The sequence below is a fragment of the Lampris incognitus genome, chromosome 2, assembly GCF_029633865.1.
Source record: "Lampris incognitus isolate fLamInc1 chromosome 2, fLamInc1.hap2, whole genome shotgun sequence".
NCBI lineage: Eukaryota > Metazoa > Chordata > Actinopteri > Lampriformes > Lampridae > Lampris > Lampris incognitus.
The window spans coordinates 80,700,604-80,725,133 of record NC_079212.1 but is presented as its reverse complement, the minus strand read 5'-3'; the positions used below and the strand labels follow the sequence as shown (position 1 = coordinate 80,725,133).

Here is a 24,530-nt window from a genome sequence, read left to right as displayed (position 1 = left end):
GTGGTTAACTTCATGAGCTGATAACTGTGATACAGCTGCCACTCAGGAATGGTTATCATACCAAAATATTATCTACAGACATGGATCCTTTCAAAAATTATAAGTAAGTTTTGCCACCTTGAGTGTACCGAAATATCGTCTGGCCCATGGACTAACTGGGTAATGGAGCCTCCCTCCGTTTCCTCTGGCACACCAAAGATTCGAATATTGTTCCTCCTTGACCTCCCTTCCAGGTCCATTATTTTTTCTTGCATCTGGCGCGTTTGGATCGACATGTCCATCAGTAGTTCTGTCGAGTCCGCCTGCCATTCCTCTAGCTCGGCTATGCGCTTCTGGGCTTCACTCATGTGCGTATTTCGCCGTTGCTCTCTGCAAACTTCTGTGTCATTTCTTCTCGGAAGCAAGCAATCTCTTCCTTCACATCCCTTTTCACCTCATCTTTGAGTCTGGCAAAGTCACCTCGTAGCTCTTGTTTGAATTCTTTTATCTCTTTAGCGATAGCTGCTAATCCGGCACGCAATGTCTCAGCTGTGTCCGCCGCCATTGTAGCTTCTTCAACCTCGTGTTTGCTATTACCTTGCTCCGACTGTTTCTTCGCTCCCTGTGTATCTGGTGCGTTACCCTTTTGGATTGTACGGCTACCTTTATTCGAATTACCTCCTCTTCTCATTTCTCCTTTTTTTGCGTCGAGTTTAAGACTGTCATTTTAACTATATTAATGCGGCCCGCTAATTAAATTGGTAGCGTTGACCACTTTTTAAAATCTTGTTTTGTTCGTTCTATTAGTGTTTTAAAGTTGTGGTTATATAACCTCCCCATTATATGAGTGACTTTGATTCCTAGATATGTAAATACATTATTTTCAAGTTTGAATGGAAAGCTAGAGTAGTCTCTATCAGTGTGGTTAATCGGAAAAAGCAAGCTCTTTGAATAGTTTATCTTATAACCTGACAGGTGTAACCAGGTTAAAATTAATGTTTTTATTTTATTTTGTTTGAGTATGAAATATCACCAAATCCTGTCTGTGTGCTGTTATTTGTGTTTACTACATTTTATTTTATGTCATTATTTACTTTTATGTGTTTTACAACGACCGTCATATACGTGTACTGTCGCTTTAAGAGAGAGGTCTTATGGGTACACGGAAGACGGAACGCGGGAGAGGCCATTTTTGTTTTGTGGGAGGAGTCTCAAGCAGCAATCGAGCCGAGCCACACGTGTTTTTTTTACCGTGGGACAGTTTTGCTGGTTGAGGAGAACGTAACCTTGAGTATCCCTGTAAGAAGATACTGCAAACTGTGGGATAAAATACTTGTTTATCCTTTCTTACATCGGAGTCCCGTGGACGGTTTCTACTTCTAACGCACACGAGTGGAGTCCGGGCAGTGGTTGAACTTCGACCCTCACGTCCGTAAGAAACACCGCTCCCGCTGGAGGACTGGACGGTTGTCGAAGGGTTTGAAACCAAAATAAATGGCAAGGTGGGCCAATAGAGTCCTGTGTGTCCCCGCTCCTTCCTTAATCATGATGATGATGATGAGAGACTGAGGGCTCCCCACAACACCTGGGACCCCACCCAAAATAGAACACAACGCAGAGCTACTGATGAGAGTGACGGGCGTGCAGCAGGCTGACCAGCATAGAACGGCATAGGACTGCCCCCGTTACATTGGTGCCGTGACCCTCCTGGATTCTGAGAGTGACATCAGTTGCTCGCCGCGGGAGGCTGCTGTCGTCATCAAGCCCCAGACGTCCTCAGGTATTTCTATAGACTGTACACTCATGTTACAGTGGACTGGAGTTGAGCTGTGTGGACACTGGACAGTCATAGCTGTGGTTACCATGGACTGGGCTTGTGAACAGGACATTTGTATATACTGAAGGAAGAAAAACACACGAAAAAAAAAAAAGGAAAAAAAGGTTAATGTTGATGTGATTGAAGGACTCGTGTGAATAATCTGTTGATCTAAACTACTGGATATGTGCATATGTGATTAATCTATTGGTGAATTTGTTGATTGTGTGTGATTGTTTCAATCTCTTAGTGATTTCTAGATTCAGTTATTTAAATGAATTGAGCTTTTCACTTTTTTATTTTATTTTTTATTTTATCTGAGTGTTAGAGGTAGGAACATGGCAGAGGGTGGTTCGTACGTAGGTGGGGGTAACATTGCTGATCAGGATCTTTTGGATCGCCAGTGTGCTATGGAGAGGGGGTACCAGTTAGATGTGGGTGGGGGTTTACGGCTAGGTGTAGGTAGGAGTTTCGGGCAGCTCTTAGAGGGCGGGGAACCAGACACCAGAGCACCAGGACCTAGAGACCCAACCACATTTGGCACTCCTCAGTTCACCTCCACACGCTACGTAGAACGGGCCAGGCCAGGTATCAGCGAAGGGGCTGTGCTAGGTAACAGCGAGCAGCCAGTGGGTGAGTTAGCCATGCTCATTACTCGGTTAGCAGAGAAGATAGGAGAGTCAATCACTGCTAAGCTGCAGGAAACACAAATGCTTAGAAACACACACACAGACAGTGCTAGGTCTGCTGAACAGTGTTCGGAGACAGTGCCTAGTGTTAGAGTAGTAATGCAGACAGACGCTAGGGAGCCTCCTATTTTCAGGGGCGACAGCTCTGATAAGTTTACAGTTCATGAGTGGGAGAGCCTTATGACTTTGTATTTGAGGAAGCGAGCCATTCCAGTTAGTGAGCAGTCACATAAGATTCTAGCTAAGCTTATGGGGAAAGCAGGGGACGTGGTGAGGATAAAGCTGCGCAACACATCTGTCGACCACATAGCGAACCCCCACATTATTTTTGATGTACTGAAGCAACACTTTAGTGACCTCACATACTCGAGCATGCCCCTGGCGGACTTTTACAGTACGCTGCCCAAGCCAGGTGAGGACGCTATGGAGTATTGGATTAGGCTTAATAAAACAGTGGAGGTGGCTGACGAATGCTTAAAGTGGCAGGGCCGTAGTATTGAAGAGCCAAGCCACGAGGTAAGCATGATGTTTATCAAACACTGTCCAGATCAGTCTCTTGCCAATGTTTTTAAGTTCAAGTCCGCAGGGAAATGGTCTGCTAGCGAGATCCAGGAGAGGCTTGATGAGCACATGCTGGAGAGGAAGTCCCGTGTTGCTGCAGGTGGACAACGTGAAGCAGGCGCGGTAGAGCGTAGGTTCCATTCACAGGTTCATGTCCCTGTAGTCGACATGGCTCCCGACTTGAACACGACTGTGCCGGTGGTGCCATCTCCCGTCCCGGCTCATGCGTCATCTCCTATACCATTTTGTACAAGGTCTCCTACACCGTCTCCCGCACCGTCTCCCGCACCTGTCTCTGGCGGTGATGACTATATGAGGAGTTTGGTGAGCTTGCTAGACCGTTTGGTCACAATGCAGACTCAGGTTCCAGTTAGCGCTGCAGTCCGGACACCGGCGCTGACTCAACCGCCAGCTAACGCCGTAGGGCGGGTGCCAGACGCACCACAGAGGTTGTGCAGGATTTGTAAGTCTCCGGATCACTCCACATTTTCCCACTGCAGCCGGGAGAACCGATGTATAAACTGTTTGTCTCCTGGTCATTGGAAGAGGGACTGTCCTCACCCTCAGCCGCCCAACCAGCTCCGTTCTCAGCCTGGTGGAAGAGCTGGTCGTCAGTCTCGTCCGTTAAACTACTAAACCCACACCTAGAGAGGGAGGGTGTGGGTAATGTAGATGTATCCCTCACTGATGTCTCCGACCTGGCTCACTTGTATGAAGACAAGTGTGCCAAAGCACCTCAGGGTTCGCGTATGGTCATTCAGGCGACACAGAGGATTCAGGCTTTCAGTGACTTGTTCTATGCTCCTGTTCTTGTCAACCAGAGTGTGCAGCTTAATGGCATGTTGGATACTGGCTCTATGTCATGCAGTATCAGTGAAAATGCAGTAGAGAAGCTCCGCTCTGGGGGTGTTTTACCTGAGAAGCAGCAGCCTGAAGAGAACATTGTCTTGATTGGCTGCGGTGGTCTGGAGACTAGGCCTGATGGTTTTTATGACCTCAACATGCAGCTTTATGGTGTTTCCTTTGTCATACCCACTCTGGTCGTGCCCGGTCAGCATGATGATCTGATAGTCGGCACAAACGTCATTAAACATGTGGCCCATGTACTCAAGAGTGGTACTGAGTACTGGGACATCGCGTCCAGACAGGAACATCCGTCTAGTCCTGACGTTGAACAGTTCTTGTCCATGTTCATGAATGTAGAGCGCTGGAGGGGTGGTGCAGTTCCTGAGAAGATAGGTACTGCTAAGCTCACCCAGGCCGTGACACTCTTACCGAGGCACGAGCACTTAGTCTGGGGCAGACTTCCTGCTAAGGTGCCTATGTCAGCTGGAAGCACTGTTGTTGTGGAGCCGACAGACTCCAAGGCCATGCCACGCAGTGTCCTCGTAGGTCGACTTGTCACACCGCTCTGGGGTGATAGGTGGGTACCCATGACTGTTGTCAATCCATCTGACAAAGCCATCACACTGAAAAGGAACTGCAAGTTGGCTGATGTGTTTCCATGCTTGGCGATTGAGGACTTTAATGTTTTCCAGGGACTGCAATCAGTTGCAGGGAGGCATGAGTCCAACGCCACAGATAGTGCCTGTCCCCCTGTCCAGCCGGCTAGGAGTTTGTCAGAGCTCGGACTCAGTGACATTGACCTCAGCTCCTGTCAGGTTAGTGAGGCATGCAAGTCCCAGCTCACTCAGCTGCTCACCGAGTACCATGACATCTTCTCCAGGGACTCTCTGGACTGTGGCGAGGTCACAGGATACACACATCGCATCCATCTGGTGGATGAGCGCCCCTTTCGCTTGCCCTACAGGAGGGTTCCCCCAGCCCACTATCAGAAGTTGAGACAGGTTCTCACTGATATGGAGGAGAAAGGGATTATCCGGAAGTCCTCGAGCGCATACGCTTCACCGCTGGTTATGGTATGGAAGAAGGATGGCGGGCTTCGGATCTGCACTGATTTCAGATGGCTGAATGCTCGGACCTTGAAAGACGCTCATCCCTTGCCACACCAGTCGGACTGTCTTGCCGCGCTGGGTGGTAACTGCCTCTTTAGTACGATGGACCTCACCTCTGGCTTCTTCAACATCCCAATGCATGAAGATGACAAGAAGTACACTGCTTTCACGACTCCCCTTGGGTTGCATGAATACAATCGCATGCCACAGGGCCTTTGTAATAGCCCTGCAGCCTTCATGAGAATGATGATTGGGATCTTTGGGGATCTGAACTTCACGAAGCTTTTGTGCTATCTTGATGATCTTCTTGTCTTCGCGCCGTCAGAGGTTGAGGCTCTGTCGAGGCTCCGCACTGTGTTTCAGAGGTTGAGGGAGAACAACTTGAAACTGGCTCCGAAGAAGTGTCATCTGCTGCAGAAGCGGGTGCGGTTTTTGGGCCACGTGGTTGATGGCGGAGGTGTGTCTGTCGATCCCTCCAAAGTAGAGGTCATCTCCAACATGACAGTGCAGGATCTCATGGAAGGTGATGGGTGCACGCCTTCTGTTCGTAGGATCAAATCTTTCCTTGGTATGGTATTTTACTACCAGCATTTCCTCCCGAACTGCTCCTCCGTGGCTAAGCCCCTGTTCGCCCTTACAGCTGGACAAAAGAGGAGGGGGAGGTCAGCTAAGGATAAGAAGCCCCATGGCAGCTTCCGTAAGCTTACCTCCGCAGACTGGACGGTGGAATGTGGGGAAGCATTTGATCTGTTGAAGACGATGTTACTGGAGTGTGTGGTGCTTGCCCATCCAGACTTTGAGGTGCCTTTCATTTTGTCGGTCGATGCGTCTTTGGACGGACTCGGCGCGGTGCTGTCTCAAGTGCCCCGAGGAGAGTCCAAGGCCAGACCTGTTGGTTTTGCAAGCAAGTCCCTCAGTGCCTCACAGCGGAAGTATCCAGCTCATAGACTGGAGTTCATGGCGCTGAAGTGGAGTGTTTGTGAAAAGTTCAGCCACTGGCTGAAGGGTCAAAGCTTCACCGTTTGGACAGATAATAATCCGCTGACTTATCTCCTAACGAAGCCGAAGCTTGACGCGTGTGAGATCCGCTGGGTGTCTAAGTTGGCGTCTTACACTTTCGATCTCAAACACCTGCCAGGGAAGAAAAACGTGGTGGCGGATGCCTTGAGTCGCGACCCTTTTTCCAAGCCCGTCAGTCAGAGGCTACTTAGGGAGCCCTACCCGGCCCTTGTTCAGGAAGCCGACGGGGTTGAGGGGGACTCTGTGCAGGATGTTTTCAGACTCAGTTGCCAGTCCCAAACAGTGAGTAGTGCGCGATCTGGGTTTGCTTGTGATGCAGCTGAGGTCAGGGCTTTTTGTCAAGCCAAATGTGACTGGCCTGATGCATCAGTATTCACAGCACTCAGTTTGGTCCAGCACGTTCAGCATCTGTCGGGTGGTCAGGATACACTGCCAATGTTATCCACCGAGGAGCTCAGGTTGAGTCAGGAGCAGGACCCCTGCATCTCCAAGGTGTTGCCCTTTGTCGCTGTTCGGAAGCGGCCATCGAGACGTGAGAGGCATGGTGCTGACCAGAAGGTCCTCAGGCTGTTGAAACAGTGGGAGAAGTTGGAAGTCAATGATGGTGTCTTGTACAGGGTGACAAAGGACCCAGTGTCCAAGCAGAGGAGGTCTCAGTATGTTTTACCTCTGAGTCTGAAAGACAAGGCACTGTCTGGCATCCACGATCACGCTGGTCATCAGGGCCAGGACCGTACTCTCTCTCTTGCAAGGCAGCGTTTTTATTGGCCTGACATGGAGAGGGATATCAGAGCATATGTCAGATGCTGTCGGAGATGTGTGTTTGGGAAGACCCCAGAGCCAGCTGCTTGCGCGCCCCTGGAGAGCATTAAAACTTCCGCACCGATGCAGCTTGTGTGTATGGATTTCTGGTCCGCTGAGGACAGTAAGCAGCGGTCAGTCGATGTCTTAGTGGTTACTGACCACTTCACTAAGCTTGCTCACGCATTCCCCTGCACCAATCAGACAGCGAAGCAGGTCGCCAAGAAACTCTGGGATCATGTATTCTGTGTTTACGGGTTTCCAGAGAGAATACATTCTGACCAGGGCACAAACTTTGAGAGTAACCTGATTGCAGAGCTTCTCAAGTTGGCGGGTGTAGCGAAGTCCCACACGACGGCCTACCATCCTATGGGTAATGGCGGGTCAGAGCGTTTTAATCGCACGATGGGGAATATGCTCCGTTCCCTTCCGCTTCAGCAGAAGCAACAGTGGCCTCAGCAGATCCATTCTCTCACGCTCGCGTACAATGCCACTGTTCACGAGACCACGGGTTATGCACCTTTCTTCCTGATGTATGGGCGTGTCCCAAGACTGCCGGTGGATGTTATGTTCAGGCAGGTTTTGCATGATCCTCACGTTGTTGACTATGACTCTTATGCTCAGTCTCTGCTTTCCTGTCTAAGGAGTGCAATGGAGATCGCTCAGAAGCACTCCACGGCTGAGCAGCAGCATCAGGCACGACAGTACAACAGACACGCCAAGGGCACTGTCCTGTCTGTCGGGGATCGTGTTTTGGTTGCGAACCAGAGTGAGCGAGGGAAGAGAAAGTTGGCTGACAAATGGGAGAACGGAGTGTACACGGTTGTCGGTGTCAACCCCAATATCCACGTCTACAAGATTCAGGATGCAGAGGGGCACACCAGAGTGGTGCACAGGAACCGTTTGTTGGAGGTCAACTTCTTGCCCCTTCCTGAGTTAGATCAGGGTGAGGAGTCCAGTACAACCAGTCAGTTGCTTGACTGCGCAGAGTCCGATGAGGAGGACAGTGCAGATGGCCTGACGGTCTCAGGGGAGGCAGTGGGGCTAGCAGTCTCATCACTTGGAGACTCGCCTAGATCTGAGTGGGCAGAAGCGGAAGAGTTCATTCCGTCTAGTCTGGTAGTCAGTCCTGTAGGGGCCACTGCTCAGTCTCCACCCAACACACACGCACCACACAACACACATGCACCACACATAGAGGCATCACACTCACTCGATGTAGGTGTTATATCTCACACTGATTCGCACACAGAAGCACCACACTCACTCGATACAGATGTTGCAGCTCGCACTGTCTCACGCACACAAGTAGAGAGCGATGGTCGGGTTAGGACACGCACAGGGAGGATGGTGAGGTCAGTGAACAGGTTAATAGAATCTATGGCTCAGATGCCATTTCTACGGAGTGTGAGGGTTTGAACTTTGATGGAGGTTGGAGTCATTCAAACTAGTTTAATGTGAGTTATTAGGTGTCTATCAGACAGGGTTGTTTTGGGCCAAGTGCATGGTGTGGCGTATCAGGCGTCACATTGATCTAAGGGAATTCTGAGACTTGATCAACCTCATTATTTTCTGGACCTCGTAACCGAGGTAGCTCCTAAGTTGACTGGAGGACTAGGTCCTTCTTTTCACTTGTGCCAGTAGTCAGTGATGGGCTTTTCCTTTCCTCTTTCTCTTTTTATCCTGCTGTCAGGATGTTGGTGAATTTCAGGAGCGGTGAATGTAACCAGGTTAAAATTAATGTTTTTATTTTATTTTGTTTGAGTATGAAATATCACCAAATCCTGTCTGTGTGCTGTTATTTGTGTTTACTACATTTTATTTTATGTCATTATTTACTTTTATGTGTTTTACAACGACCGTCATATACGTGTACTGTCGCTTTAAGAGAGAGGTCTTATGGGTACACGGAAGACGGAACGCGGGAGAGGCCATTTTTGTTTTGTGGGAGGAGTCTCAAGCAGCAATCGAGCCGAGCCACACGTGTTTTTTTACCGTGGGACAGTTTTGCTGGTTGAGGAGAACGTAACCTTGAGTATCCCTGTAAGAAGATACTGCAAGCTGTGGGATAAAATACTTGTTTATCCTTTCTTACATCGGAGTCCCGTGGACGGTTTCTACTTCTAACGCACACGAGTGGAGTCCGGGCAGTGGTTGAACTTCGACCCTCACGTCCGTAAGAAACACCGCTCCCGCTGGAGGACTGGACGGTTGTCGAAGGGTTTGAAACCAAAATAAATGGCAAGGTGGGCCAATAGAGTCCTGTGTGTCCCCGCTCCTTCCTTGATCATGATGATGATGATGAGAGACTGAGGGCTCCCCACAACACCTGGGACCCCACCCAAAATAGAACACAACGCAGAGCTACTGATGAGAGTGACGGGCGTGCAGCAGACTGACCAGCATAGAACAGCATAGGACTGCCCCCGTTACACAGGCGACCAAAGTTATCCAGGGTAAGTAATAGTCTTGGTATAGATTCTATTGGGTTGGATATATATAACAACAGGTCAGCTGCATAAAGTGATACATTATGCAATTTACCACCTCGTGAGATACCTTTAATGCCATCCTCTGCCCTAAGAGCTATAGCGAGTGGCTCAATTGCCAAATTGAGCAGGTAAGGAGAGAGGCTGCAGCCCTGTCTGCAGCCCCTATGGAGTGAAAAATAATCAGAAATAATATTATTCATCCGCACTGCGGCTGTCGGTGAGCAATACAATATCTTAACCCATGCCAGGAATGAGGAACCAAAGCCAAACCTTTCTAGAACAGCAAATAGATATTGCCATTCGATGCGGTCAAATGCCTTCTCAGCATCTAAAGAAATCACTACTTCTGTCTGTTCTACGCAATGTGGTGTGTACAGTACATTAAATAGGCGGCGCACGTTATAGAATGACTGCCTGCCTGGTATAAAACCAGCTTGATCAGGGTTATCAACCGTTGGGACAACAGTTTCAGTATGGGTGGCCAAGATTTTTGTAAGGATTTTGTAGTCGCAATTCAACAAGCTTACAGGGCGGTAGGAGCCACACAGTAGGGGATCTTTTTCTTTTTTAAATAACACTGATATGATTGCCTGCATCATAGTTTGGGGCAACTTCTGTTGGTTAAAAATTTCCTGATACATCAGGTTAAGTATTGGTGCCAGATGGGAGCAAATTCTTTATACATTTCAATTGTGAAACCATCCGCACCCGGTGCTTTGTTGCTCTGCATGGATTTAATTGCTTGTATCACTTCCTGTGTTGATATCTCTCTGTCTATCTGTGCTCTGTCTTTAAGGGCAATTTTTGGTATGGTCAGACCGTCTAAAAAAGGGAAAATATGCAACAAGTCGCTGGGCGGTTTTGAACTATAAAGGGTAATATAAAATTGTTTAAACTGGTTATTGATGGTGTCAGGGTCGGTAGTCTTTACCCCAGCTGCTGTGCAAATTTCAGAAATAGTGTTAGCGGCTGTGGACTGTCTAACCTGATGGGCTAATAGTTTTCCAGCTTTCTCTCCATGCTCATACAATGTCTGTTTTGATTTAAAGAATAATTGTTCTGTTTGTTTAATGGAGAGATTGTCGAATTCTGTTTTTAATAATAATTTTTTCTTATAAAGTTCAGGTGTTGGGGAATCAGCATATGAACGGTCCACTTCCGCTATACTATGGGACAGTTCTGTTAGACTTTGTTTATGTTTCTTTCTCTCATGTGCTGTGTATGAGATTATTTGGCCTCTAAGGTAGGCTTTGAGAGCCTCCCAAACAATAGTTAGTGGCATATCCGGAGTATGGTTGAATTCCATAAAGATATCTATCTGCTGGGAGAGAACATTTTTAAAGGAGTCCCTGGACAGTAATAGAGGATCAAATCGCCAGGTGTGTTGGGGTTTAGGGCAGTCTACGAAACCTATATCTAGATGTGCAGGACTATGATCCGAAATAACAATACTATTATATTGGCTCCCCCTAACCATAGGAAGGACCCTACTATCCAGGAGAAAAAAAATCAATCCTTGAGTAAGAATAGTGCACCGGGGAAAAAAAGGAGTATTGTTTAGTAGTTGGGTTGTTTCTTCTCCAGGGATCAAAAAGAGAGTAGGATTCCATAAATGAATGGATAACAGCGCCTGCCTTCGAAACTTTACTATTAGGTCTTGGGTTTGATCTGTCCAAATATGGATGTAATACACAATTAAAATCTCCCCCCAATATTAATCGGTAATTATTTAAGTCTGGGAGGGCTGCTATGAAACTAGAGAAAAAAAGTGGGTCATCCCAGTTTGGTCCATATACATTTGCCAGTGCCACACGTGTACCATACAGGTTACCCTTCACTATCACATACCTTCCCCTGGGGTCAGAAATAGTCAGTAGTGGAACGAGTGGGATACCCTTCCTGATCAAGATGGCCATGCCCCGCGTTCCATTCTCATTCCTGGAACAGAACATTTGCCCTATCCAAGCTTTCTTTAGTTTTGTGTGTTCACTTGACCGAAGGTGAGTTTCCTGTAAGAACATGACACCAGCTCTTAAAGATTTTAAATGTACAAAAACCCTACTACGCTTTACTGGATTGTGAATTCCCTTTATATTCCAGCTCAAAAAACGAAGATAACCTGTATTCTGAGCGTCAGACATTTTTTCTAAAAATGAAAAGAGAAAAGTCCCTGCCTACTAGCTACAAAACAAAAACAGAGCCTTGAGGACCCATGCTGATCTACTAATTCCCTAGAGATCGCATCCCCCATTTCTAGTATAACATGGCAAATAATCATATAGAAACCCTCTAACAAGCCCCAACCAGGGCGAACAGTGGTCTTGTTAGGATTATATTAAATCCAAAAAGTATTTATATACCTAAGAACTATATATCAACACCCATATTAAAATTTAAAAAAAATTAAAATTAAAAAAGTAAGGAAAATATATCAGCATGTGGCAGGAATGAGGAAAAACACAGGAGACCAAGGCGAGTTTGATGTTTATTCCTCAACTCCAAAAACCAACTGCAGCAGGAACAACCCTGCACCAGCGAGCCCGGGAACGTAAACCACGCCCCCAGCTCACAGTCCTGCTGGGTGAGAGGCATAGCCCCTAGTGTCCGCCACACAGCCCCCCCCCCCGAACACCCAGAAGGGACTCCTGGAAAGAAAATTTGTGTCTCACTGGAGGCTTAAGCAGCCTGCCATAACGGCTGCGCCGTCCCTCAGCCGAAACAATAGGTGAAACAAAGTCCAAAGCCGGCTGAGAAGCAGAACGCTGAACCCGTGAAGACACTGCCGGGGTCCTGGAAGGAGGACGACTCCGACGGGGAACCTGGGCCAGAAACACAACTTCGCCTGCCACCCTGTGCGCCGGTTTAAGCCTATCAAGCGTGACACGCTCCCTACGCCCACCCACATCTAGCACAAAACCCTTAGGACCCGTCTCAAGAACCCGAAATGGGCCATCGTATGCGGGTTGGAGGGGCGAGCGGTGAGCCTCATGCCGTACAAAAACAAAACGAGCCGACATGAGCTCCGCAGGCACGAACGACCGCGGAAAACAGTGGTGAACGGGGCCTGGAACCCGAGTGCTGTCGGACAAAAAAGGATAAACGGCCGGACGGGGTCGAGGAGTGGAACTCCCAGGCAAAAATTCCCCAGGGACGCGGAGCGGCTGACCGAGCACCAGCTCAGCGGGTGACGCGTCGACGCAACCCGAGCATAACCCAAGGTAAACGATCCACCCAGTTACCATCCGAGAGCGCAGCGCACAGCGCTGCCTCGAGCGACCGGTGAAAACGTTCACACAACCCGTTAGCCTGAGGGTGATACGCGGTAGTGCGGTGTACCTGCACACCCAAGGATCGCGCAAGTGCCGACCAGAGCTCTGACACGAACTGGGGGCCCCTGTCTGAGGTGATATCTGACGGAGTGCCGAAACGGGCGACCCAGGACGAAAGAAAAGGGCGTGCAACATCCGAGGATGTTGTGGAGGATAGAGGGACAGCCTCTGGCCACCTGGTGGTCCGATCTACCATTGTGAGCAGGTGCGTAAAACCCTGTGAAGAAGGTAGGGGGCCCACCAGGTCCACATGCACGTGGTCGAAACGTCTGGCCGGGATCGGAAACGGTTCGAGGGGCGATTTAGTGTGCTGGTGGACCTTAGCGCACTGGCACGCTACACATGCAGCTGCCCACCCCTTGACGTCCTTGCGGAGGCCAGGCCAGACGAACTTGGAACCGACCAACTTCACCGACGCCCGAACTCCAGGGTGCGAGAGGGAGTGAATCGAATCGAAAACTCGACGGCGCCAGGCCACTGGAACAACGGGGCGGGGACGACCGGTGGAGACATCGCAGAGGAGGGCAGGACTGCCTTCCTGCATCACAGCGTCCTCTAGCTTGAGACCGGTACGCGTTGACCTAAGGGTAAGGACGTCCGGGTCGCTGGGCTGGTCGGCAGCCATAGCGGAGAAATCCACACCGAGGTGCACAGGACACACAAGCACACGCGACAGACAATCAGCAACAGGGTTGGACTTACCGGCCGCATGCTGAATGTCCGTTGTGAACTCGTAGATCGCCGCTAGGTGGCACTGTTGACGAGCAGACCAAGGCTCAGTCACCTTGGACATGGCAAAAGTCAGCGGCTTATGATCCACATAAGCCGTGAATGGGCCACCCTCCAGCAGGAAGCGGAAATGCCGGGTTGCAAGGTGCAGTGCCAGCAACTCCCGGTCAAAAACGCTGTACTTGCGCTCGCTATCCCGCAGTTTGCGGCTAAAAAATGCGAGTGGCTGCCACGCATTCGCCACACGCTGTTCAACCACAGCCCCCACGGCTATGTCAGACGCATCGGTTGTTAAAGCTATGGACGCCGTGGGTGTGGGATGGGCGAGGAGGGCAGCGTTAGCCAGGGCGCACTTAGCTCCGTCAAAGGCCTGGACCTGTTCGGGAGTCCAGTCGACAGGGTCGTTAGCCTTCTTAAGCCGCAGGGCTTCGTAAAGTGGCTGAAGGTGGGCAGCGCGAGGGAGGAAACGGTTATAGAAATTCACCATGCCCAAGAATTCCTGCAATGCCTTAACAGAGACTAGGCGGGGAAATTCCGCCACCGCTTGCACCTTAGAAGGCAACGGGACGGCGCCTTGCGGCGAAATGCGGTGACCCAAGGAGTCAATCACCGGCAGTCCAAACTGACACTTGGCCGGGTTGACTATCAGGCCGTGTTCGTCCAGACGACGGAAAACCTGTTTCAGGTGCGCCAGGTGCTCTTCAGCTGACGGACTGGCCACTAATATGTCGTCGAGATAAACGAACACGAAAGCAAGGTCACGCAACACCGAGTCCATCAGCCTCTGAAAGGTTTGCGCTGCCCCCTTCAAGCCAAAAGGCATGCGCATGAACTCAAAAAGCCCAAACGGGGTGATCACTGCGGTCTTGGGCATGTCCTCTGCGCGCACGGGAACCTGATGATAGCCGCGCACCAGGTCCACCTTAGAGAAAATAGTGGTACCTGCCAGGCGTATGGAAAAGTCCTGTATGTGTGGGATGGGATAGCGGTCATTGGCGGTGACGTTGTTCAGGCGGCGAAAATCGCCGCAAGGCCGCCACGACCCATCCGCCTTGGGCACCATGTGAAGCGGCGAGGCCCACGGGCTGTTGGAACGCCTCACTATACCCAGACGCTCCATGATGGCGAACTCCTCCTTAGCTATAGCCAATTTTACCGCGTCGAGGCGCCGCGCGCGCGCAAAAACTGGCGGTCCCAGAGTGGGAATGAAATGTTCTACCCCGTGTTTAGTAACCGCGGTGGAAAAGGCAGGCGTAGTCACCGATGGAAAATCCGCCAGCAAACGCTGAAAAACATCCCCTAATGCTAAAATGTTAGCGTGTGTTAACGGCCCGGCTCCCCCTGTCTCGCACGGAACAGTGGCGAAAGACACAGCATCAATTAAACGTCGGTTTGCAACATCAACCAGCAGACCATTAGCACACAGAAAATCCGCGCCGATAATAGGAACAGTAATGGCGGCCACTACAAAGTCCCACTCAAAATGGCGCCCGTGGAAGCAAACAGTCACCAACCTTGTGCCAAACGTCGCAATGGACGAACCGTTAGCTGCACTTAACTGTGGGCCGCCGCCTTCGGCCGACCTGTCTGTCTTAGCAGGAGGGAGTAGGCTCTTTTGCGAGCCGGAGTCCCCCAGAAACCGTCTTCCTGACATCGTGTCCTTAATGAAGAGCAGCTCACTACGTCCGCCAGCGCCCACAGCTGCTACTGAGCGCTGGCCCTGGAGTTTCCCGGCGCCTCAATCGTGCACGGAGGGACGCAGCGCCTCGCCTTGCCGCCGAACCGCTGGTGGAAGAAACGTCTCCGGGCAGTCACTTCAGCCACCACTGCCGGGTCCGCGTCCTCCGACGTCGGCTGCAGAGGCTCCGATGCCACACTCTGCACAGAGAACTGTCTGGTAGCCAGCAGGACCCGATCGGCCTCCTCAGCCAAACCTCGGCAGTCACCAGCGGCCAGACACGGGGATTTAGCCAAAGCCGCGCGCACAGGAGACGGGAGCTGGCGCAGGAAAACGTGCGGGAAAAGGAACCCACCTTCGTCTGAGCCTAGCAGCGACAGCATATTGTCCATGAGATCCACAGCCGTCCCGTCGCCCAAACCGGATAGGGAAAGGATTCTATCTGCCCTCTCTGCGGCAGACAGACTGTACCTCCGGAGCAGAAGATGTTTGAGGGCGACGTATTTATCGTGTTGCGGAGGGGCGCGCAACAGCTGCATGGCCCGGCGTGTGGACTGCTGGTCCAGCGCAGCGACGACCAAGAAGTATCTGGAGTCGTCCGCGGAGATTCCACGCAGATGGAACAGCGCCTCGACATGCTGGAACCACGAGGCCGGGTCGCTCTGCCAGAACTCTGGGAGTTTCACAGCCGCGGCGAGAACGGCCGGCTGTGAGGGTTGGGGCGGCGTGGCCGAAGTGGATTCACACTCCTCTTCTGCTCCAAACATGTTCAATTCGGGGTCAAAAATGTGGCAGGAATGAGGAAAAACACAGGAGACCAAGGCGAGTTTGATGTTTATTCCTCAACTCCAAAAACCAACTGCAGCAGGAACAACCCTGCACCTGCGAGCCCGGGAACATAAACCACGCCCCCAGCTCACAGTCCTGCTGGGTGACAGGCATAGCCCCTAGTGTCCGCCACAAGCACCCATATAACAGCAGTTATAATACAGTTCCTTTGTAGGTAAGTGACACTGACCTGGGTGTCACCCTAGCAGTCTCCGTGTCACCCTAGCAGGCTCTGTGTCGCCCTAGCAGGCTCTGTGTCACCCTAGCAGGCTCTGGCAAGTCACCAAAGCACTGTTACGGTTCTCATAATAATTAGCATCCGTACACACATATACATGCACACACACGATAATAATAAAACAGAAAATAGCTTTTTAAATGGGCAGCAGGTATGAAACATTCGTATTAAATGTAGAATGTAACATTATCTGTGAGTCTCAAATTACAAAAGTTAAAGTAAATAGATAAAGTTAAGCTGTAACGTTACCCTGTTGTCTTGGTGTCTTAGCTAGTTGCTTCCGCGAGTTGTTGGCACTTAGCAGCTAATATCAATTAGCCGCCAATACCAGTTAGCCACAAATATACTGGAGTTTATCAACATCTTACTGTACATGGTCCTGAGGCTTTAGATTCTCCCTGATATAACCCATCGCCTTAGATGGGTCTTCCTTCCAACCGCTTTTCTTGGCCGGACGATGAAGTGATACGAAGCACCGCCGGGAACAGGATCCCGAACTTGACGCCCTGGCAGCTTCGGAGAAGGCTGCTCTCTTCTTCGCCACCGCCGTGGTGTAATCCGGGAAGATACTCCCTCTTTTGCCGTGCAGGCTCAGCGGAGCTGAACGGGCAGCTTTGCGGAAAACCTCCTCCCTCCCTCTCCCCCTCTCTCCCTCCCTCTCTCTCTGAGAAATAGTGAAACTTCACCACGATGATCCTGGGGGGTTATCCTTCGTTGGTCGAGTGCCGCAGGCCGTGGTGAGCCCGGTCTAGGGTCGGGGTGAAGCTGAGGCCCAGTAACTCCTGCAGTAGTTTAGCGATGGTAATAGTAGGCTGCTGGCCTCCTCCGCTGGTCTCCAGTCCCTCCTTTATCCCGACAATGCGTGCATTACACCGGCGTTGTCGTCCCTCCAGACCGTCTACCTTCTGGCGTAGCATAGCGACTTCAGGTGTTAGCTGGCCGGTGTCCTCCTCCGTTTTCGTGGTCTTGTCTGAGTATGTGTTCAGGCCGTCCTCCACATCTTTCAGACGGGTCTCTTGTTTCGCCATGCCGGCCTTTATAGCGTCTATTTTTGCATTCAGATCCTCTGTGAATGAATCTATCCGTGCCAAGATCTTGCTCCCACTGCTCGCGATGGCAGCCATCACCCCAGATAGGTCTGTAGACTCCTCGTCCGGGGCTTTCACAGAGTCCGAGGCTTTAGCGGCCTGGTCACTGCTGGGTTTGTTTTTGCCCATCGCGTCTTCTAGATGATCGATATGCAAGTACAGGGTTGTGAGTCCGGTGTGCTAGCGGTTAAGTATTGTGTGTGTTAAACCTAATTTATCTGTATTTGATCTGAAAAGTTAAAATATTAATGAAAAGTTCGCCCTGATCAGGAGCTCAATCTAAAGACGTCCTCACATGTTACTGCTCACCAGCGCCCACAGAGTGATTTGTTTTAACTGAATTGAAAGACTTACCTGCTATCGAGGCAGTAGGTATAAGCAGCTACCTTGTCCTCCAGACATCCTTCTACTCAAGACAGCAAATGAAAGCATACAAAAGCATGGAAGCATACAACTCTTGTTAGCAGTTGGGTCCACAACCTTGGTACCAAGGTGCTGCACAATGACTGTCGTTTGGTTTTTGCCAGGGTAAGCGGCTTTTCTTTCATTGTCCTAATTAATTATTAACCTAACAACAAACTGTAGTGGTTATGGGGCTACATAATTCCCCTTATTGAGCTAGTAGGAACGTTAGTTTACAGCTGCTGTTTCCTCGGTTCGGGTTTACAGTGACACACTTCCGCTGCGCGGGTTTTTTGTTGTTGTTGTAATGGTGGAAGGAATAAATGGTGCACGTTGTGTAGCCGAAAGAGAAAGTTGTCACGACTCCTGCTTGAGCTCCTCTACACTGGTGACCCCGACGTTTGTCTCTTGGTAGTTATCAGAGACAATCTTTCGAACGAAAGGGGTTGACGAAATCAACGCGGTTTCTCTCAAATTGCCAGAGTTCTGGGAGTCATCGGCAACGACATGGTTCGCCCAGGCGGAAGCGCAGTTTGCTATCCGCAAAATAACGGATGATGCTACTAAATACTACTACGTGGTATCGGCGCTCGGGTGTTCGACTGCAACTAGAGTGGTGAGTCTCCTTACAAATCCTCCGGCGGCAGACAAATACAAGGGGCTCAAAGACCACCTCTTGAGGATTTTTTAACTTTCCGACGCCGAGAGGGCCCACCGTCTCTTTTCTCTGCAAGGCTTGGGTGACAGCAGGCCACCCGAGCTCATGGACAAAATGCTGAATCTGCTGGGACCGGCGCACACACCAGATTTCCTCTTTGTACAACTATTTCTGCGACAACTGCCTGCTCAGGTGCGGACCGCTTTGGCTAACACCAGCATTACCGATTGCCGCAAGCTAGCTGAAGAAGCTGACAAGTTCTTCCTGGCCAGCCAACAGCAGCACTGTGCGTCCACGCTCACCCCTGCCCACCCCCACACGCCACCACCTGGTGACTCCATGGTGGTCGCCGCGGCAACCCCCGGTCGGCGACAGGAGCCCGGCCTGTGCTTTTACCATGCAAAGTTCGGGGCCAAGGCGAAAAAGTGCACCTCCCCGTGCAATTTCAGCTCGTCGGGAAACGCCAAGGCCGGCGCTCACTAGTGGCCATGGGCGTCGGCGTGGAGGACAACAGGCTACTTTTCCTGTAAGACTCCATCTCGGGGCGGCGTTTCCTATGCGACACTGAGGCGCAGAGGAGTGTCGTACCTGCATCGAGTGTGGACGCCCTGTCGGGCGCTCACGGCCTTCCCATGGAAGCTGCTAACGGCAGCTCTATCCGTACGTACGGCACGACGCACATTGACATGTGTTTTAACGGACAGCGGTTCAGCTGGGATTTTGTCACCGCCGACGTGGCATTTCCCCTCCTCCGTGCAGATTTTCTTTGTGCTCATGGGCTGCTGGTGGACGTCAGGAATCGACGCCTAATTGACGCCGTCACCTTCGCCTCACACGCGTGTGCACTCAGCGATACAGGCTCCGTCAGGCTGTCCAGCATGCTCTCCAATGAGGACGTGTTTCTCCATCTTCTTTCCGAATTCCCTGACCTCACTCAGCCCACATTCTCGTCATCTACGACCAAACATGGGGTTGAGCACCACATCGTCACCACCGGCCCGCCGGTGCACGCCCGAGCTCGGCGCCTCGACCCGACTAAGCTCTCTGTCGCCAAGGCGGAGTTTGAGAACATGGAGCGCCTCGGCATCATCCGTCGCTCCAGCAGCCCGTGGGCTTCACCCCTCTACATAGTGCCTAAGCCTGGCGGTGGGTGGCGTCCATGTGGTGACTACCGTCGGCTCAATGACGCAACAACACCGGACCGCTACCCGGTCCCTCATATCCAAGATTTCTCCGCCCACCTGGCTGGGGAAGTGATCTTTTCCAAGGTGGACCTCGTCCGTGGATACCACCAGGTACCCGTCCATCCCGCTGATGTCCCCAAAACGGCTGTGACAACTCCGTTCGGACTGTTCGAGTTCCTGCGCATGCCGTTTGGGCTTAAGAACGCCGCGCAGTCCTTCCAACGCCTCATGGACTCAGTATTGCGGGACCTGCCTTTCCTCTTTGTGTACCTGGATGACATCCTGGTCGCTAGCACCTCCGTGTCCGAGCACTTGTCCCACCTCAGAGCCCTTTTCGAGAGACTCAGCCTGCACGGGTTGATAGTTAACCCGGCCAAATGCCAGTTTGGTCTGAGCACCATCGACTTCCTGGGCCACCGGGTCACCAAGGACGGGGCGGCCCCCCTTCCATCTACGGTGGAGGCCGTCGCAGACTTTCCACGCCCACACACGGCCCAGTCCCTCCGGGAGTTCATTGGCATGGTGTCCTTCAACCACAGGTTTATCCCCCGGGCTGCCGATCTCCTCCGCCCCCTATATGAGGCTCTGAAGGGCACAGCCCCCAAACACGCCGTGGACTGGTCTGCAGAGAGGGACACGGCTTTTAAGGATGTGAAGGCCGCCCTGGCTGACGCGGCGATGCTGGCACACCCTGTGTCTGGAGCGCCCATTGCCATCACGACGGATGCTTCGGACTACGCTGTCGGCGCGGTTTACGAGCAGTGGGTGAGCGGTGCGTGGCAGCCGCTTGCCTTCTTCAGCCGACAGTTGAACCTGAGAGAGCGCAAATACAGCACCTTTGATCGTGAGCTGCTTGGCCTTTTCCTCGCTGTTAGGCACTTTCGTTACCTACTGGAGGGCCGTCAGTTCACGGCTTTCGTCGATCACAAACCGCTGGTGTTCGCGATGGCCAAGGTGGCAGAGCCGTGGTCAGCCCGCCAGCAGCGACAGTTGGCCTACATCTCAGAGTTTACCACCAACGTGAGGCATGTCGCTGGGAAGTCCAACCCAGTCGCTGACTGTCTCTCCCGGGCCATCGCTGGTGCCGCCCATTTGGGACTCGACTACAGCCAGATGGCGGCTGACCAGGCCGCCGACCCAGGAGTGCAGGCATGCAGGACCGCTGACACAGGGCTGCAGTTGGAGGATGTGGCTTTCGACGACGCCGGCGCCACGCTCCTGTGCGACGTCTCTACGGGTCAGCCCCGAGCAGTCGTTCCGACTGCTTGGAGGCGACGGGTCTTCGACGCAGTCCATGGGCTGTCTCACCCTGGCAGAAAGCCTTCAGAGAGGCTGGTGGCAGCAAAGTTTGTCTGGCATGGACTCAAAAAGGATGTGAGGGACTGGGCTGACACCTGTGTGGAGTGCCAACGCTCCAAAGTGCTCGGGCACGTCAAAGCGCCCCTGATACCTTTCACGGTACCTGAGAGGAGGTTCGACCACGTGAATGTGGACCTGGTAGGCCCCCTACCCCCTCCCGTGGTTTCACATACCTGCTCACCATGGTCGACAGGACCACGCGATGGCCAGAGGCCGTCCCGCTTTCGTCCACGACAGCGCCTAAGGTTGCCCGAGCGTTCATCGGAACCTGGGTCGCCCGCTTTGGCACCCCATCTGACCTCTCCTCGGACAGAGGGCCGCAATTCACGTCAGCGCCCTGGGAGGAGATCGCCGCGGGGTTAGGGGTGAGGCTCCATCGCACCACAGCATATCACCCTCAGGCGAATGGATTGGTCGAGAGGTTCCATCGCTCGATGAAGGCCGCATTGCGGGCTACCCTCAAGGACGACCGCTGGGTCGACAAACTGCCTTGGGTTATGCTTGGGCTCAGGACGGCTCCCAAGGAGGACCTCCAGTCCTCATCCGCCGAACTGGTCTACGGACAGCCACTTCGGATCCCGGGGTATTTCCTTCCCACCGCCACAGCTCCCTGGTCCGCCAGATGCCAACGGACTGCGTTGCAGGAGGAAGCCAGGGCTTTTGCACCGGTCCCCACTTCTCAGCATGGCGGCTCTCAGTCCTATGTCCCCACGGAGCTGCGGTCGGCGGGGTATGTTTTCATCCGTCACGACGCGCACCGCGGTCCCCTGCAGCCACCCTACGACGGCCGATTTCGGGTACGGGACACTGGAGATAAGCACTTTGTGGTGGAGGTTGGCAGCAGGCTGGAGCGGGTTTCTGTGGACCGCCTCAAGCCTGCTCACCTGGACTTAGACCGCCCTGTTGGTCTTGCCCTGCCCCCATGGCGGGGGCGCCCCCCTGCTCTGCCCCCCTCCCCCGGCGAGCCGCCCCCTGCTTCCCCAGCCCCTCCCTTTCCCCGGTCCAGCTGTGAGGACTCTGCTGCTTTGCCTGCGGTTAACCAACCCCCAGCTCCTGTTCAGCGGAGCCGTTGGGGCAGAGAGATCCGCCCCCCTCGCCACACTGACTTTTCGTATTAAGGCGAATTCTGGGGGGACGTGTGTAGTGGTTATGGGGCTACATAATTCCCCTTATTGAGCTAGTAGGAACGTTAGTTTACAGCGGCTGTTTCCTCGGTTCGGGTTTACAGTGACACACATCCGCTGCGCGGGTTTTGTGTTGTTGTAATGGTGGAAGGAATAAATGGTGCACGTTGTGTAGCCGAAAGAGAAAGTTGTCACGACTCCTGCTTGAGCTCCTCTACAAAACATTCAATTCAAACCTAGTAATGTCTCAACATTACTAGGTTTGAATTGCATTTACTAGGTTTACAACATTTGAGAGTGGTTAACCTAGTAATGTCTCAACATTACTAGGTTTGAATTGCATTTACTAGGTTTACAACATTTGAGAGTGGTTTGAACCTAGTAATGTCTCAACATTACTAGGTTCAAACCACTCTCAAAGGTCCGGTGAAATGCCACTTAAGATGTGGATCATTGTGAAACGAGATGGAGATGTCATTGCAGCTTAATTGTTCTTTCTATTTAATTAAATATTACAAATAATTTTAAATTGATCTGTTTTCAGTCTCATTTGTTTATAAAGCCTACAATACTGCCTCAGAACACTCCTTGCCCTCCATCTGGAAAGCGCGTTCATTCATGACGTCATCCCCAAACAAGCTATGGAGACCAAAATACTTACTATGGCAACGTTTTTAAAGGTTGCTGTGCTGAGGCATCTTCTGAACACCAGACTTCAGTCATAAATCCTTGGCCATGTGACACTTCATCACTGCCTTAGGTAGTTTCAATGATTTTAATTGGGTTTATCCTCCTATGCAGTATATCTTGTTTATATTTTATACTTGCATTATAAGTAATTATTGTTTTCCCCCTAAATCAAATAATTTTATAACGAATTTATTAATATCAAATGCACAATATGGTAAAACATATAGCTGCAAATTGCAGGTTACCACCCCCAGGACTGCATGCTTTAACTCACCAGTGTCTGTTAAGGTTCACTGTGTGCCCCTTACTTTCTGCTTTCTGATCTTCTTATATTGTCAAAATATACTTTGAGGAAATTTCACTTTGAAATTTGACCATGTGATCTTCGTTTTTCATTTAAATCCTCATTTCATCGTTTCAGCATGTCTAACAGCTTTGTCATAGTTCTGCAGATTCACTCCCCTGTGGAATGCGGTATCCCAGTCTTAACTCTACCATGTTTGTTAGGTGCAGACAAGTTTGTTGTTTAAGATGGAAGAAGCATATACAGAACTGTATTGCGAGTTTCTTCGCCTGAGATCACTATGCCTGAAACAGGCAGCACTATTGCAGCAACTCACCAAGGCCATGCAGAAAGAACAAGGTCAAACTGTTACACCATATTTGCAAAATACTACTCAACAAGATTCCAATCATGGTACACTGCTTCACATAATTAAAAAAAATCATCTCTCTGCAGGAAACTTTGTTGGTAGTGGAGGCCTCAGTGACATGGATTCTATCCCAGTTCAATATAATCAAGAGAGCCCTAAGCATCTTCATGAAGTACCTGAACCACTAAAAGCCACAGCACAAAACCTGACAGCACTGCATGAAACCAGTTGCATCTCCAAGGGTGCAGGGACCTTCTCTGGACTTCTTGCTAAAGACATGGGAACTCTTAATTTGGAGCAAAGAAAAGAGGATGGGAAGGTTGAATGTAAAGCCCTTCCATTCTTAGCTCTCGATTCCCCAGAAGGAGGTGGAGCACTAGGCTCCTCTCATTTCTCACAAAGTCCAAGGCAAGTGGGTTATCCTGTGAGGGAGGCAACACCAAAAACATGTAAGGTATGTCCCTCCTTCTTCCATATTCCTTCATCTTTACCTGCACTAGATGTAGATACCACTGGTTACCAGTTTGCCATGCTTCACAGTATCTGTTGTTGTGTCCCCAACTTCTCTGTTAGATGGCCTGGTCACATAGCTCCTTCCTGGACGGTGAGTTTCTCATCCAGACTGATGGGGTCCTGATGTCTGAACTGCCACTGCAGTCTCAGGTGTGTGAATTCTGTCAGGCTGTTTTCCCCGGAGACACCACCACCAGAGGAGAGTTCCTGCGACACCTGTCCACACACATTACCTGAGCAAAAACATTTTTCTTTTTCTTTCTCTCTCTCGAGCTTTTCGTGAAATTTGCTTCTGATCCTTCTGTATAAGAGCGGCCACTTAGACTGTCAGTCAAGTATAGCGGACATTTAAGCGCTAGATTTTGAATTTATGGGCTATTATTGGTACTTCTGGAATACGACTACACAATCTTCATAGACATTGATTTTGGGAAATTATATTTTCTGAATTGTTGCGTTATTGGATCCAACAGACTGAACACACTCTTGAATAAAATGAATCGAAACTTAAAGCTTGGTAGTTAGTGGGTTTTTTTCTTCTTTCCCCACAATGCTGGATTTTTCTTTTATGGTACTCACTTATTTGCATCGTCAATCATTATCTTTCCCCCCCCAAAACTTCTTGTGAGTTGTGTGCTCAATGTTAGCATCCATCCATCCATCCATCCATCCATCCATCCATCCATCCATCCATCCATCCATCCATCCATCCATCCATTATCCAAACGGTAGAGGCTAGTTCCC

The 24,530-nt window shown here is 50.9% G+C and overlaps 1 protein-coding gene across 1 annotated transcript in view; it reads left to right on the top strand.

The window, feature by feature from the left end:
• Nucleotides 1–24,286, top strand: part of zgc:113184 (uncharacterized protein LOC553745 homolog) — a 31,763-nt gene extending 7,477 nt beyond the window's left edge. The window contains exons 2-4 of the mRNA XM_056275062.1: nucleotides 23,128–23,263; nucleotides 23,360–23,727; nucleotides 23,847–24,286. Of these exons, the coding sequence (XP_056131037.1) occupies nucleotides 23,152–23,263; nucleotides 23,360–23,727; nucleotides 23,847–24,023 (657 nt within the window). The 5' untranslated portion in view covers nucleotides 23,128–23,151 and the 3' untranslated portion in view covers nucleotides 24,024–24,286. The remainder of the gene's footprint in view (nucleotides 1–23,127; nucleotides 23,264–23,359; nucleotides 23,728–23,846) is intronic.
• The last annotated feature ends 244 nt before the right edge of the window (nucleotides 24,287–24,530 follow it).